The sequence below is a fragment of the Schistocerca nitens genome, chromosome 11, assembly GCF_023898315.1.
Source record: "Schistocerca nitens isolate TAMUIC-IGC-003100 chromosome 11, iqSchNite1.1, whole genome shotgun sequence".
NCBI lineage: Eukaryota > Metazoa > Arthropoda > Insecta > Orthoptera > Acrididae > Schistocerca > Schistocerca nitens.
This window is the reverse complement of record NC_064624.1, coordinates 127,585,896-127,605,829: the sequence shown is the minus strand read 5'-3', so window position 1 is coordinate 127,605,829 and position 19,934 is coordinate 127,585,896. Positions and strand designations below refer to the sequence as shown.

At 37.6% G+C, this 19,934-nt stretch overlaps 1 protein-coding gene across 1 annotated transcript; it reads right to left on the bottom strand.

The window, feature by feature from the left end:
- Positions 1–5,358: 5,358 nt before the first annotated feature.
- LOC126213327 (uncharacterized) lies at positions 5,359–19,256 on the bottom strand. Its single transcript, XM_049941017.1, has 5 exons — positions 19,013–19,256; positions 18,764–18,915; positions 12,868–13,004; positions 12,461–12,736; positions 5,359–9,427 (listed from the first exon to the last, which is right to left on the bottom strand). Exons 3-5 carry the CDS (start codon positions 12,973–12,975, stop codon positions 8,714–8,716), a joined length of 1,098 nt encoding a protein of 365 aa, XP_049796974.1. The 5' UTR covers positions 12,976–13,004; positions 18,764–18,915; positions 19,013–19,256; the 3' UTR covers positions 5,359–8,713.
- Between the last annotated feature and the right edge of the window lie 678 nt (positions 19,257–19,934).

Sequence of the window (19,934 nt, the reverse complement as noted above, 5' to 3'; positions counted from 1 at the left end):
AACTCTGAACCATAACGAAAGTATAAAAATCATGTGTACAGAACATAACGAATGTCGGAAGGAAGGAATCATAACCACAACGAAAGTTAAGAAAGTGTCTAGTCATTTTTTTTAAATCCGATTAATCGTGCGTAAATAATGTGGGAAATACGGAAGCGTCCGATCCCCCCCGGCTGCTTTGACCCATGACGTCACAAATATGGCGGAAACAAAAACAAAGAAACACACTTTCCACAAGAAGCCTAATGACACTAACGGGACAAGCGCGGGAAATGGGGCGTTTTGGGTGGGGGGCAAACTAAATATAAACAAATTTAGACGCCTTGCGTAGCTACAACGTGTAAGTGAAGACAGCCATGCATGAATACCCACCCACCTCTCCAGGGGTCGTAACCCCTGCAACCCATAGAAGATAAAGATGCTTCAGTAGCTGATTAGTGTTTTTTGTCTTAAAAAAAAAAAAAATCTCACGGGATAGAACGAACAGATCAGAAAGATAAATATAATAAACTAAAACAGAAATTGGAGGAAACAGATAACTAAAATAAGTAATAAGTGTTTTTAAACTAAAAAAAAACCTCACGAGATAGAACGAACAGATCAGAAAAGTAAATAAAATAAGATAAAACAGAACTGGAGACAGCCACTCTCAAACCAAACTCCGCGCCGTCATGACGTCACACACAACACCCTTACGTCACGTGTCAAAGCCGACGCGTGGGATCGGACGCTTCTGTCGACCCATAATGTGGATAAAAACGTGAAATAGGGAGAAATTAAAGTGTTTCGTATTTTTATAAAAGCCGATGAATTGTACACAATTCATGTGGGCAGACACGTTAAACTGAAAAATTGTGGTGGTTCCGATGTTGGTGGAAATATTATACCATCTAGTTCCATTTAATTTTGCCTTCATGTTGTAAATTAACTAAGAAAATTTTGCTCTCCAGAAATAAATGTTTGCTGCTGATCATAATGTACTGACCTTTTACAACATGTGTCATTATTTCTTTATAAGCTGTATATCGTGAAAAAAACAACGAGAAATAAGTCACATTTACCAGCATTTTAAGCATCTGAAAGCAGTGAGTACTGTGCCATTTTAGCTACTTTGTGTATGACTTTCACTCAGTATGGAAATAGCTACAGTAATCATGCCATACACCCACAAAATGTATGCCATGTCTATTGAGAGAATAAGCACAGTAAGCCACCATCACATATGAAACATCACATAGTTCAAGAATCTTTCACGAGTACTCTTTAGTCACAAACTTTCTTTAAAAGGAACTTCAGCCTTTGTGTATTGATAAACAAAATGTGCAGTTACTCATAAATTTTCCTATTAATTGTATGGCTGACATTCATATGCTTCTAATAAAATTCTTAATGCCTCGGAACACTTATCACATTCGTTCATATTACAAACAATCGTAAGTTTTTTAATGGGAAAAGTGTGACTGAAGCTGAGAAGGTTCAAGGAAACTTTTGGCGTTATGCCAGTTATTTGGTTAAAAATACAGTGGGTACCTGGTGCTTAAAGGTGACAGACATCTCGGTATTTGGATCTAGCAAGTGGATCTATACTCTAGGTGATCAGTTAATGTACTAGTAATTTGAAATGTAAAGCGCAAAACAGTTTGACGTTTTCCCTTAGATGCTGCCACCAAATGAGGTAATAGTTACTAGCATTTAGCTCTCTGTACAAGATTCAAAGAAGTAAGGAACCCCCCTCCCCCCTCCCTCTCTCAAACTGTACTGATTCAGATATTGCACTTCTATACAGCTGCAAATATGCCTACTAGAGCTTTAACTGGTTGGATAAAAATACTAAATCCCAAGGTAACAACTTATAGAGAAGTATTTCTCTCCAACTGATATAGTACAGTATATGCAAGAGAAACAGAAGAAATATATTTTCTGTCTTATATGAGATGAAAATTTCATTTGACTGGTTCCTACTGAAAGGACAATTGGTGTTTTATATCTTTTCTGCTGGTGCACTCATTAGAGACAGAGCTTCCACTTGTTTTCTGCTCTTGGTCATGAAAAAAATGGACTTCCTGATTTGCCTGGGGAAACTATGGCAAACCTAAATCTGCACGGCCAACCTGGAGTTTGAAGCTGGGTCTCCTGAATCTGAAGCTAGCACAATAGCTACTGCACTAACCATGCTCAGTGGTTCCTAACTGGATACAATGAAATGAAAGCTAAATTATAATGCTATCTGTTTGTGCGTGCTTCCAATGACTTAACTTTTCGTCACAAACAAGCAGTTACTATCTATCATCTTTTATCAAAATTGTAGGCTTGTATCGGTTGAATTGTTGACTACCAAGCATTCTTATACAGTAGCTCAGTCAGACAAAGGCACTTGATGTCACCAGATTACAAGAGCTGCAGTTAATCACAAACTTATAAAAGGTTTAGGTGCCAGCTGATCATTAGATTTGTAGTTTGTTACAGTGGTGAAAAGACATCACCTCTCATTCTAACAGCATGTTCTGAGTGAGTGTGTGTGTGAGAGAGAGTGCTTTTCTGAAACACTTCTCGAAGGATCGTCATTTCTCTCATGTTACAATTTTAAATTTTTTACTGCTTACCTCACCTATAGAAGTCCATTCTAAAGAAAAATATTTGAAATTGACTAGTGACCTCACTGGAGTACAATCCCCTAGATAGTAAGCTTTCTGATAAAGTAAAAATTTTAATGGGTCTTCTGCTAATTGACACACACATGGAAATCAAAATACTTTCTGCTGCGTTGGAAAAGGGAAGAACATCCACTCATTGTCCCACTGCCCGAGACGAAAGGGTATCAAATTAGCATACTTAAGTATAACTCATTCAAGGCAGGCAAGTTAACTTTCAGTGTAAAAATTTATTTCCTTTCATTTGACTAATTCAGTAATTATTTAAAGACTATAATATATATGATTTGTGTGTTCAGCCAATCACCTCCTCACAGTGATAAAGTGTTCTTAGACAGCAGCAGCTTGTTTGAAACCTTTATAGGCATGAAATCAATGGAGCAATCACTGAAATTCATTACTCTATTTGGCCTTGGCTGGTCTTTGTCTTTCTGCGAGACACGTTATTCTGTTACCGGAGTGGCCCTATCATCCTATTTTTATACAGTATGTTTTAAGTGAATTAGTGCTCAGTCAGTTGTGATAGAAAAAAGGCGAATTCTCACTGTTGGAAAATTAATAAAAACACCATGTCATTTGACCACCTATACCTTAGGTAAAACTCTACAAAAAAACAGAAGAGCTGAGTGAAGAATGAGATTTGATATTTCTGCGATCCAATATAAGCTTTCCACAAGATCAAGAAAGTCCTACTATATGTGGTCATCACAGATACTATTACTTAAAAGTTTCTGAAAGTCATCAAAAAACTTGTGATCCTTTCAAAAAACACGAACAGTTAAATATTTGAGGTCAGTTTGCTTGTCTAAAACATTAAGTGCTAAATTAATCTATATGAATCCAAACCAAAAATTGTGCATAACATGCTGTAAGATTTGTGAACAGAAAACTGACATCAGTAATAGAAATTAAAGTGATGCAGATGGCCCAGAGGTGACATTTCATGAATCAGTACTAAAAAGTCTTCTAATCTAAAACATTAGAAGAGTAACTTATTCTGAAAAGCCTTCATTCAATGAAAATGCCTCACAATTAACATGCACTCATCCTCAACAAAATTCTTTTGTAGAAGCAGTGTATGACAGGTGGTACTTTGCCTTTGTCAGAAATGTATGTGATGAAGAAGGAAATGTTGAACTACTTTTTCTCCATCTACCTGGTCCAGCAGTGTCATTTTTTTGGCCTGTGAAGGAAGACTTGTTTTGTTCCTTTGAAAAACATTTTATGTGCTGTTGGTGTACCTAAATCAACATTATGCAAAAACGTGTTACTTTCATGAAAAGATATGAAGTTAACAGAATATAATTTGTCACAGTGGAAAAAAATCAGAGATGCTATTAAGAAGTTTCATAGTTTCAGGGATCTCCACTGCTGAACATTTACATTTTAAATTAACATTAGTGTGGCTAGAATAATTGTTGTTTAAATATGCTAATTTGACACCCTAAATAAAGTTTACCTGTGTAATGAAAATGTTTCAGTTAAATTTATAACTTTTGGCTCTATCTTCATGAGCCACCCTTGCTATAGGTTGTCATTTTACACAATCTGATTTGAATGATCTTCTGAACAATGATGTGACATGTGTTTAATGGACTTCCAATATCTATCAAAACTCAGGGTGCCACTGCTTTTTTTCTTTAAAAAAAAAAAAGTTTCAACAAAAATAAATCTTGTATCAACTGTCAGAAAGTGTTTTACATATTTAAAATTTATTGTCTCGAGAACAGCTTAAGTTGATTTTCTATATTCCCATTAGTCAAAAATAGGTATTAATTTTTTCCCAATGAAGATACATCCCTTCTGTCACATCTCGGAAAATATGGCAGTGTGTGATGAAAATAAGATGTTATTTTTGTATGAAGTAATGCAACCCAAATGACTAACTTTAGTTGCAGCATTTAAATTTGTAAAAAAATTCCAGTTTTTCCCCTCAAATTCATGACGTGGAGAAATTTTGCACTATTGCCATGCAGAGTAACACGTAGAAAAAGTGCATGTCATCTTATATAGAATTTTTTTTTCCTACGCAATACAAAGTATTGTGATTTTGCGTTTGTGTGTCCATTTGAAAAACCCAGTAATAATTTTATTTTATTACAACGTTTACTGTCATGGGAATTATTTAAGATCAATTTTAATTTCCCACCAGGGTGGAGAAATGTGACATAAGCATTTTTCAAGGTGTCTGTAGTTTTTCCAGAACTTGGAAAGTGACATTAAAACTTTCTGTATTTTTTTTTAACTTTAGTGCTTAAATAATTACATGCCAGTTAAGTATGTGCATCTCTTAACTTATGGAAAAGAATCCAAATTGAAAGCTTCATAAACACCTGAGTTTTGGGCATTTATTTAGATATGTACTACATTTAAAATCCAATATAAAGAAATTTTTAGTCCGAGGACAAAAAGATTTTGCAGAAGGTGTTATAAATACGACCGAACATGCAAAGTGTCATGAAAATCTGAGATGAGACATGACCTGCATGATTTGACATTTAATGGCCCTGAATTTGTATTTTGTACACAGCTTTAGGCTCAGAATGTTGGTTTTCAACAAAATAACACTTTTCCTAATTCATCTCATCCTTCACATTTTTCCACAATTTGCACATCTGCAAAATATTACCTTATACAAGAATGTAATAATTTATGCCATTAATATCGCAAAGTATTTAGAAATGAAACAGAAAAAAAGAATCAAAATTTGGTTTTATTGGACAAACAATATGATTACAGTTTTCATTAAAAACATGGTATACATCCATAACATATATACTGATATTTCAGATGTTACACTGCTCATCTGGACAATTTATTATGGTGTGAGACATGCCACTTTATTTACAAAAACAAATACATTTGTAGTTTTTTAAGAGTTCATTTACACAAAAATCCTATGTCTATAGTAGTAAGTACAAAAAAATTCTTATGTATTTAACAGTGACAAGATTATCAAATTTTAAATATTAAGTACCACTTAGCTACATAAACCAAATCCACATAAGCTTACAGAATCTACTTATTCCCGTTGACTTCACTAGAGAAATCAAGTGACACCACGACCACACGAAGTTTTACTTCACAGACAATTTGCAATGTGAAGAAAATTTAATACAGATTGAGATTAATGAGCACAAACAGAACCTATGGATGTGAACCTTTTCCCTGCTGAGTCTGAATCCCAATACCAATGCAGTGCAGAACAGTGACACAAAGCAATGCAAGTTAATTTGCTAGATGATATATACAAAATATGACTTTCCTATGTTTTGCCTGACACTCAATGCAAAGATGTGGTGTTTAGTGGTTGGATTTTTCTTTTCCTCGACCCTCCTTTTAAGTTGATTGTACGAGTGCCAATTTATGAAGTTCTACAAATTTCCAGGAGATGGAACAATCATCATCCACAGTTAATGGGTTGGGTGCCAGTTTCTTAGAGTTCAAGGTAAAAACTATTAAGGATGCATTTCCCTTTTGGAAAAAGCTATTTACATTATTTCACGAGGACGCACTTGACACTTCTGTCTTAGGAACCAGGTTATCTAACTGTAGAAAATGGGAGTGCATTACTTCTTGTGGTGACATGTTACATCATCTGTTGTTATGGAATCATTAAAACTTAACGGGGCACAAATTTTGGCAATATCCTTGCATGAAATTTTGTTGGTTCATATCTAATTCTTGTCTGTGGGGAATATATTAATTTTTATGTTGCGATGCGTACTACTAGCCAGCTGCATCTTGAAGGATAATTAAAGAATATCAATTTGTGTGTGTGTGTGTGTGTGTGTGTGTGTGTGTGTGTGTGTGTGTGTGTGTGTGTGTGTGATCCACGAGACTAAATGGTTGAGCAACTGCTTTTGGAAGTAGTCTCTCTCTCTCTCTCTCTCTCTCTCTCTCTCTCACACACACACACCCACACCCACACACACACACACACACACACACACACACACACACACACACACACACACACACACACACAAATGGTGTTGAAACATTACTGGATTTATGGTCTTAGCAATAGTTTTCTCTCTAACCTCATTCCAGACTGCCAGAAAAATCCTACCATTGAAACATATATCCCTGAGCCTGCACAGAAAGATGCAACAATGCGATGGTGTCATATGCTTTAGAAATTGACTTTTGTACTGAATCAGTGCAAGTAGTAAGTTTGAATATTTTGTGCGGAAACTGTAGTGGAACATAAATGAGTGCCAAACCCTCACTTGTTGCAAAAGAGACAAGAAAGCCCTGTAAACATTACTAATTTTTACATAAACCCTAAATAAAATGTAGTTAGAATGGTCAGTCATTTTTCAGTAATGGGAAATGAACATGGTACATGTGCATATGCATCTGTTTCCTGTTACAATTACATACACACGTGTGCATCTGTTTTACACGAAAAGTGTTGTTGTTTAACTTCTGATCGAACATATATAAAAACAACACTTTTTAACATTAAACAGGTGCACACATGTGTCGCTAACTCTAATATGAAATAGGCACTTCTGCACAGGCGCCATGACATTTTCATTACCCATTACTGGAAAAGTACCATACTGAATTGTCAAACACTACATACAAAGTCTTAGCTATAGTATTATGGAAACTCTCATGCCAACAGTGGTGACAGTTTTTACTCCTGTATATTTACATGTAGCTTTCTGTAAAATTTGATCAGATCTGCTTTTTAGGAACCATTCAGAGTTTTACTTCTCTTGTATCAACCTTCAGTAATGACCATTGGTACCACCTATTATGTATTTCTCCAATAACTATGACAATGTTTGTAATAAAGTGTAATAATAATTATTATTATTGTTATAAGAAATAAAGAAGAGCTTTTTGGTACTTCCAGTCTTGCTTCATGATACCAATACCATTTAACAAAAAAGTATCAGTAGCAGCACAATCAGCACACAGTTGGGTATATACTTTAACTATTGATGGTAAAATGTATTTATGAGGGTGTGGCAAGTTGTGTAACCATGACTTTCATTTTGGTTGGGAAGTTCTTCCAGTTTTAAATTTGCTGTACTACCACATATTTTAATGTAAAACTGAAAAATCTCCCAATGTAAGTGATTGCTGTAGACACTTAACTCACCATACTCTGATCAATCCATTTCATTTTTAAATCTATATGAACATCCAGAAAAGCAAAAGGGCAAATATGTGTTTCACAAATTCTGCCTCCATTTAAATGAGTGTTCCTACATTTTTGAAGATGATGTCGCTGATAAAGGAAGGCCATTTTCTGTAGGGTTCGACAACCTTCCAATATGTTCCACATTTTTAAGTGCCTCTAACACTTTTTTATCGTGTCATTGTCACAACTGTATGTGAGACTTATAATATTCCGACATCTCTCTCTTGCCTCTCGAAACAGAGATGGAGAAGAAGCTGATGGTTCAGGAATGTTATGCTCTTCATTCATAGCATCATCACCGCTGGACTCCTCTAATTCACACAGTGCGGAATCAGTCTGTGAAAGACAGCTGCCACTTGCACCATACCCATATGTCCTATCCAAACAAATTAACGGGCTATTTCTGTACTTTTCATTTACTTTGTCAAAACCCCACTGGGGATAGAAAATAAAGAAAAAATGTTTACACATATATTTGTGCTTTTGGTAATCTTCACATGTACAACTGGGTTCCGCAAAGTTTACAGTATACCTAAGATCTTTTGAAGTGTCGCTTTTCACAGAAAAAACACCCTCACTTACTACTGACACTGACTCTTTACTGAAGCTTTCTTCTGCAGAAGAATATCGTTTCCACACGTGTGTTATAAATTCCTGCGTCTTTCCATGCAAAAATGCAGGTACAACTTCATTGTTCTTTCTAATAACACAATTAATTTGGCAATACTTTTTCATGAGGCCAGGAATGAAACTATTTACTAATACCTTAACAACTCCTGTTAATGTTTTGTCTGTGTCATAGTTCAGAAAAGACTTTATGACCTTCTTGTTCATTGTTTCAGCACCGTTTGTGGTTCTAATATTGGCAAATATGCCAATATTCTCGAAAGCTCTCACCCACTTTTCAGCAACTGAGAGCCATTGATTTTTTAAAATAAATAAGTGCCTTGGGGTTCCTACGAAAAACCTCATGAGTCTCTAACATTTCAACATGGAGTTTGAACTGTTCCTCAGATGGAGACGCTGCAACATAGTGCCGCAGCTCCAGAACAGACTCCTTATCAGTTCCTACAGTTAGATTCCCTCCCTTTTTAACCCATCGCCCCCAAGCCTGTTCCCTGTGAAGTGAACACAAGTACACTTTTGAAAATGGAAATATTTCTTTCATTGCCGCTATCTCGGACTCTGAGAAATCAGTAACCCAGTAGGTTGCGTTGAAGTCTGTATTCCACCTCTTGAAAACAAGTAGCGCTTCAGCAATTGACCTTGTATCTTCTACCTGAATAAAGAAGAAACCTACCACTAAACAGCATCTGTTTGCATTTAATGTAACAAAAAATAAAGGAATGTCATATTTTGTTGTTTTGTAGGTGGCATCAAGCAAACATACATCTCCATATTTTTTTAACATATCCTTCTGCCATGCACTCTCGTAACAAAACAGCAATGGCTGTATTTCTCCATCGACATCTGAAAAAGGCCTGAAAAAAATATTGTCACCTCTATATTCTTTCTGCCACTCATTAATCTGCATTTGCAAAGCCTCTTGGTCAAACACACTTTTCTTCAATTTCTTAAGGGCCCTGTACACATGACTATATATTGTGAGATGTGTGGGGTAAAATGTAGTGTTCATATTATCTGGCTTATGTCGTCCAGTGAAGGTTATGTTCACAAATCTTTCAAGGTGCAACTTTATTATTCTCACAGATGTAGTTCCATCTTCGGAAATACGGAAGCGTCCGATCCCACCCATCCGCTTTGACCCATGACGTCACAAATATGGCGGAAACGACCATAAACGACAATTCCAATATGGTGGATATAAAATCATTGCATACGTATCATAAAGACGAAAATACATCGAAAAACACACACACGCACGTTTCACAAAAAGCCTAATGACTAACGGGACAAGTGTGGGAAATTGGGGGTTTTTGGGTGGGGAGAAACTAAATATAAACAAATTTAGCCACCCACCCCCATACAAAACGACGAAAAAAATCGACATCACAAAACTCACCAAATACCACAAAACACAATATTATCTTGAATCGGACACTTCCCTTGACCTATATAGCTCAACAGCAACTCCCGATCCCATCTCCCAATACAAAAATCAAAATACACCGCCAAACATTACGAACAAACACTTCCCTTGACCTACACAGATCTACAGCAGCTCCCGATCCCATAAATTGGGATCGAACACTTCCCTTGATCTATATAGCTCAACAGCAACTCCCGATCCTATCTCCCAATACAAAAATCAAAATGCACTCCAAACATTACGAACAAACACTTCCCTTGACCTACACAGATCTACAGCAGCTCCCGATCCCATAAATTAGAATCGACCACTACCCTTGACCTATGTAACTCAAAAACATTTCCCAATAACAATAGCAACCTTCACAGCCACAAATTTCAATGAAACACTTCCCTATACCCCAATACACAACACGTACGCCAAAAACAAAAAAATGAGAACTTACCACAAGAAAGTTCCAGCCCCACAAACTAGATTGGCCACCACACACACACACACACACACACACACACACACACACATATATATATATATATATATATATATATATATATATATATATATATATATATACAAACCAACGAAAAAATACTAAACCAAAAGAAAAACCCAATCCACCCACACTTCAACCCCCCCCCCCCCGACCCCAAAATAAAAAACACCCAAACAAAAACCAAATGCAACATAAAAAAATCTCAATCACACACTACAACTCAACAAAAATTTCAACAAAATAGATCCTCCACAACTAAAACAAAAAACAAACTCACTCCCCCTCTCCCCCCCTTAACAAATACTATACAACAAAATAAACCACCCACCCCACCCTGAGCCACAGCCATCCACCCACCTACCTACCCAGACCACCCTAACTAACAACTTTCAGCCTATACATTTTACCCACAGCCCTTAAGAAAACCCGAACAATACAGTAGCCCTCTGGGACACTCTTCCGCCAACAGTACTCATCTAAATGAGACTGAAGGTTGGAAGAGCGCCTCTTCCCCCTCCCAAGAACTGACTTAACCAACCCCCACATCCCCTCTATTGTATTAGTACAAGCCCCGGTCTCATAATTCTTAAACTCCAAACTATGGTTCACTACTAAATGATTAAATCCCCTCTCACCCAACCCCCTATAAGAAGAAAAAGCATCAGAAACTATGGTGGACCCCAGCTCTATATATTCTTCAATTAACCCCACTAATTCAGCCTTGGACCTCCCTTCCACAACCCCAAAAACACATTCCGAATCCCCCCCCCGGGACAACAGCCCCCCACACCCAAAGACCAGCCACAGACTTGCCCCTCCCATACTTCCTTTTCCCAAACTGTGACTCGTCCACCTCCACAACAACCCTATGCCCCCCCAACTTACGCCTGTACTTAATAAATTCCGAACACACTTCACGACAAAAGGAATACCAATCTAAAACGCTCCTCTCACTCACACCAGTCTCATGCGCGCAAAAAGTCTGTGGGCATCAACAACAAAAGTAACATGTAACAAGCACAATCTCGCGCATGCCCAACCTAGACTTCTCGAACCAGGTACCGCGGCGTATGGAACGCCATATATCGTCTTTGCGACAGCGCCACATATAACCGTCCCTGGTCCGAGAGGCCGGAACTTTAACCAATTTCATTGGTTCACGGCACACACCGCACTTCACCACCTCGGCAATTAAGCCGAAAAGCTGTAGGAACTTAATCAGCTCTAAAGCTGTGTCCCCCATCATGAAACTATTTACTAATACCTTAACAACTCCTGTTAATGTTTTGTCTGTGTCGTAGTTCAGAAAAGACTTTTTGACCTTCTTGTTCATTGTTTCAGCACCGTTTGTGGTTCTAATATTGGCAAATATGCCAATATTCTCGAAAGCTCTCACCCACTTTTCAGCAACTGAGAGCCATTGATTTTTTAAAATAAATAAGTGCCTTGGGGTTCCTACGAAAAACCTCATGAGTCTCTAACATTTCAACATGGAGTTTGAACTGTTCCTCAGATGGAGACGCTGCAACATAGTGCCGCAGCTCCAGAACAGACTCCCTATCAGTTCCTACAGTTAGATTCCCTCCCTTTTTAACCCATCGCCCGCAAGCCTGTTCCCTGTGAAATGAACACAAGTACACTTTTGAAAATGGAAATATTTCTTTAATTGCCGCTATCTCGGACTCTGAGAAATCAGTAACCCAGTAGGTTGGGTTGAAGTCTGTATTCCACCTCTTGAAAACAAGTAGCGCTTCAGCAATTGACCTTGTATCTTCTACCTGAATAAAGAAAAAACCTACCACTAAACAGCATCTGTTTGCCTTTACTGTAACAAAAAATAAAGGAATGTCATATTTTGTTGTTTTGTAGGTGGCATCAAGCAAACATACATCTCCATATTTTTTTAACATATCCTTCTGCCATGCACTCTCGTAACAAAACAGCAATGGCTGTATTTCTCCATCGACATCTGAAAAAGGCCTGAAAAAAATATTGTCACCTCTATATTCTTTCTGCCACTCATTAATCTGCATTTGCAAAGCATCTTGGTCAAACACACTTTTCTTCAATTTCTTAAGGGCCCTGTACACATGACTATATATTGTGAGGTAAAATGTAGTGTTCATATTATCTGGCTTGTGTGGTCCAGTGAAGGTTATGTTCACAAATCTTTCAAGGTGTAACTTTATTATTCTCACAGATGTAGTTCCATCTTCAACAACTTTTGCTATTTCCGCAGCTAGCAAGGGACGTATGTCTCCACTTGCTTTTATGCTTTCTGTGCTGTGGGTATGGTGGTCTGGTGGTGACGCCCTCACATAAAAGCGAAGAACACTTTCAGGTTTATTGGCTGCCTCCAAAGCCTGTTTTAAACTACGGACAACCTTTAACACAAAAATTATTATAATTAACAAGAGACAAAGCATTAAGTACAAATAGTTTGTGGAGCAATAGACTATTTCTAGAACAAATTACATAAAAACATCAAATTACAGAATAGAAACCACATACTTACTTTCTTTTTAATTTCACGATCATCTACTGATTGAACACAATAGCCTGGATACACTTTAACACATTTAATTGAAAAAGTGGCAGGGCAATCGCTCTTTTTCGTATCCATAATCAACAATCTCTTTTTTGCTGGTCAGCCTGAAAGTATAAAGAATATTAATTATAACTTCAAATGCTACATCCAGAAGAGTCACATACAAGGTTTTCTGTAGGCCAAAATAATTTGAATTTTACAAGAAACCTAACAGTGAACCCTGGATTAAAAGGTACATAAAACTATATGAAGAAAGTACTCTAAATCACAATCAATATTTAAATCTCAGACTTAAGTATTGTTGCCTAACACTTTTAAACTCACTGTACCAATGTACACACCAAATCCCCCCCCCCCCCCCAAATGCAGTAAAGTGCTAATATTAAAATTACAAAATTGTAGAAAACATGAAACACATAAACTGTAACAAGAAAAGAACACCGAAATATTCAAACAGTGACATCACACCCAATAGTACTACAGGATGGCAGATAAAAATAGTAACATGACAAGACAGGAATATGAATCATTAGTGTAGAGTCTATGCTTTAAATGTTATGGCATGTACATAACCACTTCATAATTACTCATGGCATCGTTTTCTGGAGCACTGTACAGATGGTACAACCAATATTTAAGTTATGAAGTAGGGATACAAAAAAGAGTAGTGCTCTGTTCAAAACTGCTGAGAGTTCCATGCAAGGATATCTTTCGTACAGTGATCAAGGTTTAAAATGACAGTACACCAATCAGTCAAAATCTGCAGTTTACTTTCAAAGTGCAATAACCTGTAAGCCTTAAGGGGTCACTTTCACGATCTATGCTTCATAACACTTCATTTCATATTATCACCGTCATAATCACTATATCACGTGTTTTGCATTGTACTTTACAAAACTTTTCGACAATTTAAGCAAAAAAATTAGTAGGGTTTTTGCTACACCTATCAAGTTTTGGGAAGTGCAGTGCCTTTTGCTTAAAAGTTAGTGAAAATTTACCATAAAAACATTTGGCACCTCATATGGACTACACTGATGAAGGTATAACATGACTTATTAAGATGTGTAATGCCTATGATCCACTGTAGTTTCAAAATGTAATGTGAAATCTTTGTAATTACTGCAGAATCAAATAATCCCTACAGAACATCTTTCATACACAAAGATGAAATTAAATCCGACCAACACCAAAATCTTAAAAAAATCTAAGGTAAATGCCAAATTTGTGTCCTGCACACAGGAAAAGGTTGTAATAAGCTTCCACAAGTAGACCAAAAATATTATTGTCATCAGGAGAGTTCTAAATGTTAAAGAGCTACTAAATATTATTGATCTAACTTGTGGTTAAGGATAACATTTAGTTCTGTTCAATAGAACAGTGTCAAACTATCCTAACAAACAACTGTTTTAAGCCAACATATGCTGAAAATATTTTCTGTAAGTGACTGTGCTTTTCATGTACCAGAAAGTACACATTGGAGGAATCTTTTATTGAAAACCCAGTAAAGAAATAAGTTACAGCCTATTATCGGCGGCATGAGCAACATATGTGTAGTTGTGCTGTAGCCATATATATTTATGCAACCATAAGCATCATATTTGTTTTAGTGACTCTCTCTCTCTCTCTCTGTCTCTCTCTCTCTCTCTCTCACACACACACACACACACACACACACACACACACACCCACACACACCCACACACACACACACACACACACACACACGATTGCAAGAGTTCCATCCTACATGAATGGCCAACAAAATGAATTAGTATGGTGTAATGTAACAAAAAATCAAAGTTTGCATTATACAGAGATGTGGAATAGGAACTGGGATATTTCAGCCAGTTTCTGCCTGCACAATGAGGGTGAAGTGAAAGGAGTCTGAACTGAAGAAGTAAATGAGACAGAATCGAAAGTACAAGAACCCCTTCCCACTCATCACCCAGGTAGGACCCTATTTACAGAAGGAACTGATAAGCTCTCTGGTGGCTGAATGGCCAGACTGCAGAGAACAGACACTTTAGGCTGCTTCTTTCACCCCCTGAAAAATAATATCCATATTTTAAAAGATGGGACCTGATAAAACTTCTGACATCACTCTCTCTGCACACTACCACTGTCTACTACTAAGCAAGTTAGTATGACACCTCTCAACACCAATAGTCTTGATGATATAAGACACTGCCTCTGTTCATTATGGGCTTCCTTCTTAAATGCCAACAAAGATAATCGCATGTAATTATTATGAATCAACCCAGTTCACTAAGAGCAACTTTAAGTACATCAGAAATTGAAGCCTTCCACTAATACTCTGCAAGGAACTTTAGTACAATTGTGAATTTTGAAGAAGCATTTATCATAAACTATTGGAATTTTGAGTTCTTTTCCTGTGCTTGCAGAAAAATAATTATGAATTAAACATGGGCCCACCTTTTAGCATACACAATTATTGTTTTAATATCCAAACATTTATCACAACAGTTGTGGCACCTTCAATGGTTTATTTCTTTTTATCTACTTTCTGTGTGTCCTGCATCCCCCAACCAAAATGCTGGTGGTGGTGGTGATTGGTTTGTGGGGCACTCAAATGCATGGTTATCAGTGCCCACACAAATTCCGAACCTTTGCTCAGCCCAATCACACCACTTTCAAGATGAAATTATGAGGACAACACAAACACCCAGTCTTCTCGAGGCAGGTGAACCAAAATGATACACATGTCTAAATTAATACACTTGTCTTTAGACCCATGGCTGATTTTGGTTTGTCAGTCACAGGAGATACATCGTCGTCATCTTGGACAGTTTCCAGCCACTGGCTGGGTCTGTCGGGAACACAAGCCTCTCCATCGTGTTCTGTCTTTCCACCATTCCCCCTCTTCCACCTTCGTCCAGTTCTCTCCTCTTCTCGTCACACATTCCTTCACTCCCTTCACCCATCTATCTCTTGGTCTTCCTCTGGGCCTCTTCCCCTCCAGTTGCAGATCAAACATCCTCTTTGGAATTCTTCCCTCATACATTCTCTTCATGTGTCCATACCACTGTAGTCTTGATTTTTCTATCCTGTCCTGTACTGGTTCCTCCTTTAGTCTTTCCCTCACATACACATTTCGCAATATGTCTCGTCTTGTTACACTCAACCTGCTCCTCTGGAACTTCATTTCACTAGCCTGTATTCTACTTTTGTCGCTTTTGTGCATTACCCATGTCTCACTTCCGTATGTCAATATGGGGACAAAGTATGTACGGTATATAATTCCCTTGGATTTCTGTGGCACCTCCTTGCTCCAAATAAGCCCCCTAATGCATTTGTAGAACTGCCCTGCTTTTCTGCACCTTTCATTTATTTCCATTGCGTTTCCTCCCTTACTTTCAATCATGCTTCCCAGGTACTTGAAGTTCTCTACCACTTGTAATTTTTCCCCTCCACAAGTTATATCCACATTTGGCCTATTCTTCTTCCTTGTTGTGACAATTATTTCACTTTTCTTTGCAGAGAAATGCATTCCATATTGTGCTGCCGTTGCCTCCCATACATCTAACTGCTCTTGCACCTCCTTCTCGCAATTTCCCCATAACATCAGGTCATCGGCAAAAAGCACTGCTTTCATTTTATGATCTCCAATTGCATCTGATACTTGCTGTAGGATTTCATCCATAACAATAATAAACAATAAAGGCGAAAGTGCACTTCCCTGTCGCAGCCCATTTTCCAGCTTGAACCATGCAGTACGTTCCCTCCCCACTTTCACACAACTCTCACTTCCCTCATACATTTTTCTGACTTTTCGTGTTATCTCTTCATCTATCCCTTTTGCGTTCAGCACATCCCAGAGCTTGTCCCTACAGATACTGTCATACGCCTTCTCAATATCTAAAAAGGCCATGATTAAGTCCTTCCCGTACTCATAGTGCCTTTCCTGCAGTTGCCTTACCGCAAATATGAGGTCCGTTGTTGATCTTCCCGGTCTGAAACCATACTGCTCCTCTTGCAGTCTACTTTCAATACTGCTTCTTATTCTCTTCTCCAGGATCTTTTCATAGATTTTTCCACAGTGGCATAGCAGGGTGATTCCTCTGTAGTTCTCACATCTCCTTTTATCCCCTTTCTTGAAGATCCACAGCAATAACTCTGCCAAAAAGGAAACAGGAGATACACACAAAATAAATAAAAGAAACTGCTGAGGACACCACAACTATGGTGATACATATTTGGGTATTAAAGCAATACAATAATCGTACACGTTCAAAAAAGATGGACCTATATTATGTGTAGTACCTCATCTTTTTCGTGTTCAAATGCCTTTCTAATCCAGAAGCTGTTTGTATTAGATCAGTTGCTAGAGAAGATGTGCAATACACTCACTACCTTTGTGATGGTGACTCTGAAGGTTTTAAGTGTTGAGGTTGCTAAACCATATGGTGAAACCAAAAAACTTGAATTTATAGGACATATGCAGAAGAGAATGGGAGCAAGACTTCAGGAACTCTGCAAGGACTTGACAGGAAAAGAACACTCTGATAGTGGAGGGATTGTAGACAAGGCAGACTCATGAAATCAGAAATACGGAATGAGGATGTTCATGAGAAACAGCAAAAATGTCAGTGAGGTGAGGTGAGAAAAGAAATTTGAGCAACTCTTTTTCACTGAAGATCCACAGCAATAACTCTGCCAAAAAGGAAACACTTCATGGTGTTAGTATACTAACTGTGAAGCACATGGACAAAAACTTACACATGCACATCATGCCAGAAACTGCTATGGCAGAACTAAAGGCAACATATGGAGATCTTTCAAATTCTAAACTCCTGGAAAAATATTGACATGGCAAAACACAGAATGCAAATGAAAGCTTCAATTGTTTCATTTGGGAATGCTTGCTAAAGACTATTTTTGTTGGGATATCAGCTCTTCACATAGCTCTGAAGGACACTGAAATATGTTGGAACGATTTAGTAATGAGCAGATTAACAACGAGCAGACCAGGCATCAGAAATAGGGACATGAAAAGTGGGCTGCAACGAGTAGACAGGCAATGTGTTGCTGAAGCAGAAAAAGCTGCTGAAAGCCTGATAAAGGAGTCCACAACAAAAAAGAAAATTAAGAATGCTATATGAGATGAAAAAGAACTCAGAATCAACAAAATTATGGAGCTGGAATGTTTTGACGTGTTATCATAAAGAAGAAAATGATAAATCTTCAGTTTCAATTTCACACAAACAATGTTTCTGCTTAATTAAGCATCTATCATCTCATCCACTATTACAATTATAAAAGCTAAATTTTGCATGAACAATAATATAGTACTTGGGTACAGAGTGAGTCATATTAATCAACAGTGTATTAAATATTTTATCTTGGAAAATCATTTTTTTAAAGAGGGGGGAAAACTGACTTCTAAAAATACTTTTTAAAGTTAAACAAAACAAAATATTGCAAGAAGTTAATAATTAAAAGAATACATGTATTTTAACCTTTATTTTGGATACTATGGAAGTACAGTGTGCCTAAAACAAAAATTGCATGTAATTAGGTACATAAGATGAAAATCATTTTCTAAATTTAGTCACATAGGGGTCACATTAAACTAATTAGTTGATTAAATTCTGGTTTCAATATCAATTTTTGGGATTGTCATATTTCAAAATAATAGCAAAAAATACCAACCATGATGTCCCTAATTCATTAGTATTTATAGTAAATGAATATAGCGGAATTGTAGCCAAGTAATGTAGCTTAAGAGCATTAGCCCAGATGTACACGTGTGTGTGTGTGTGTGTGTGTGTAATTCAAAGGATCCCTACATTGGATAAACACGTATACAAATAAAAATAAGTGAAGACAATTTCGTATAACTTACCAGGTGACTTGGAACAACAGTCTCCTTTTTACTGTAATATTAGGGGCCCAGGGTGCATTGTTGGTAGCTGGAATATTCCACCGAAAACGGATATCCCATAAATGGGATTTCGACGTTACCCTGAAATTGCTGGAAGAAGATTCGTGGGTTACCTGGAATAGAAACAAAAGTTTTCTAAGAAAGTTAGCAGAAAATGCGACACCACTTATTTCAGTTACATGAAATACGTTGAGACACTAATTTACTTACTGGTGGCGGCTTCATGCAATTTTTGGCGATGGTGGCTGCTCCTTACCGAGTATGAATACCCTATGCACTTAAGACTATTCAATAGTCTTTTGATCTCTTCCCCCGAATCACAGTAGCCACAGTATTTGCCGTCGTTACCGAAAGCGAAATCTTTCAGATTATCTTGAAGGATCTGTTCGAAAGCTTTCTCATCTCCGTTAGAGACCATGTTCAGAACGCCGTTCACGCGAGCAACACCGGACAATGAAACCACACAAACAAATAGGAAATAGCAATGCAGATCGAAGATGCACACAACAGTCGATGTATACAGCATTCACACAACAGTCGATCGGACAACTCGTGGCACACGCGATGACGCGGGCCTACGTCACGATGACGGCGACACGAGACAGGGATAAAACGATCGCCATGTTTTCCGGACAGCGTTTCGAGCTGACATCTGCCGGCGACGTCGAGCAACACTGCAGGACGTAACGGCTGTGTACTGGATCTCGCAATAAGCTGTTCAGCAGGAAAATGCTGAAAATAAGAAAGATGTCCTTACTGATATCAATTACTTGTTTCTAGTTGCTTCAGGAAATTGGAATAAATGTTCATATCTATGGTCAACTTGTAAGGAATGTACTTCACACCCAGCAACGTTCTTGCTAATGTGTTTATTATATATGGCAAATTGTAACGTTGCATGCAGCAGCAGCACACTAAATGTAAATTGGCAAAGCAAACAAGAGAAATAAATCAGAATTTTTGGAAGGTTCAGACTATTTGTTTCTGAACCTGTCCATGCAAAGTAATAAGTTCGTCGTAAATTCTAATAGAAGTATTACAATACTGTTAGGAAAGTCCGATGTGCGGTACGTTTATGTAATCCATCTTTCTAGTTTCCACGCCTCATAACGTCCACCACCCCAGCCTGGTC

What these genes read in the sequence shown, in the direction of transcription:
- LOC126213327 (XM_049941017.1), bottom strand. Translation starts at nt 12,975, where the DNA reads ATGGATACGAAAAAGAGCGATTGCCCTGCCACTTTTTCAATTAAATGT. An exon ending in ATCGTGAAATTAAAAAGAAA is followed by an intron (nt 12,737 to 12,867) that starts GTAAGTATGTGG and finishes TTTGTGTTAAAG; the next exon opens with GTTGTCCGTAGTTTAAAACA. An exon ending in ATATGAACACTACATTTTAC is followed by an intron (nt 9,428 to 12,460) that starts CTCACAATATAT and finishes ACTACATTTTAC; the next exon opens with CCCACACATCTCACAATATA.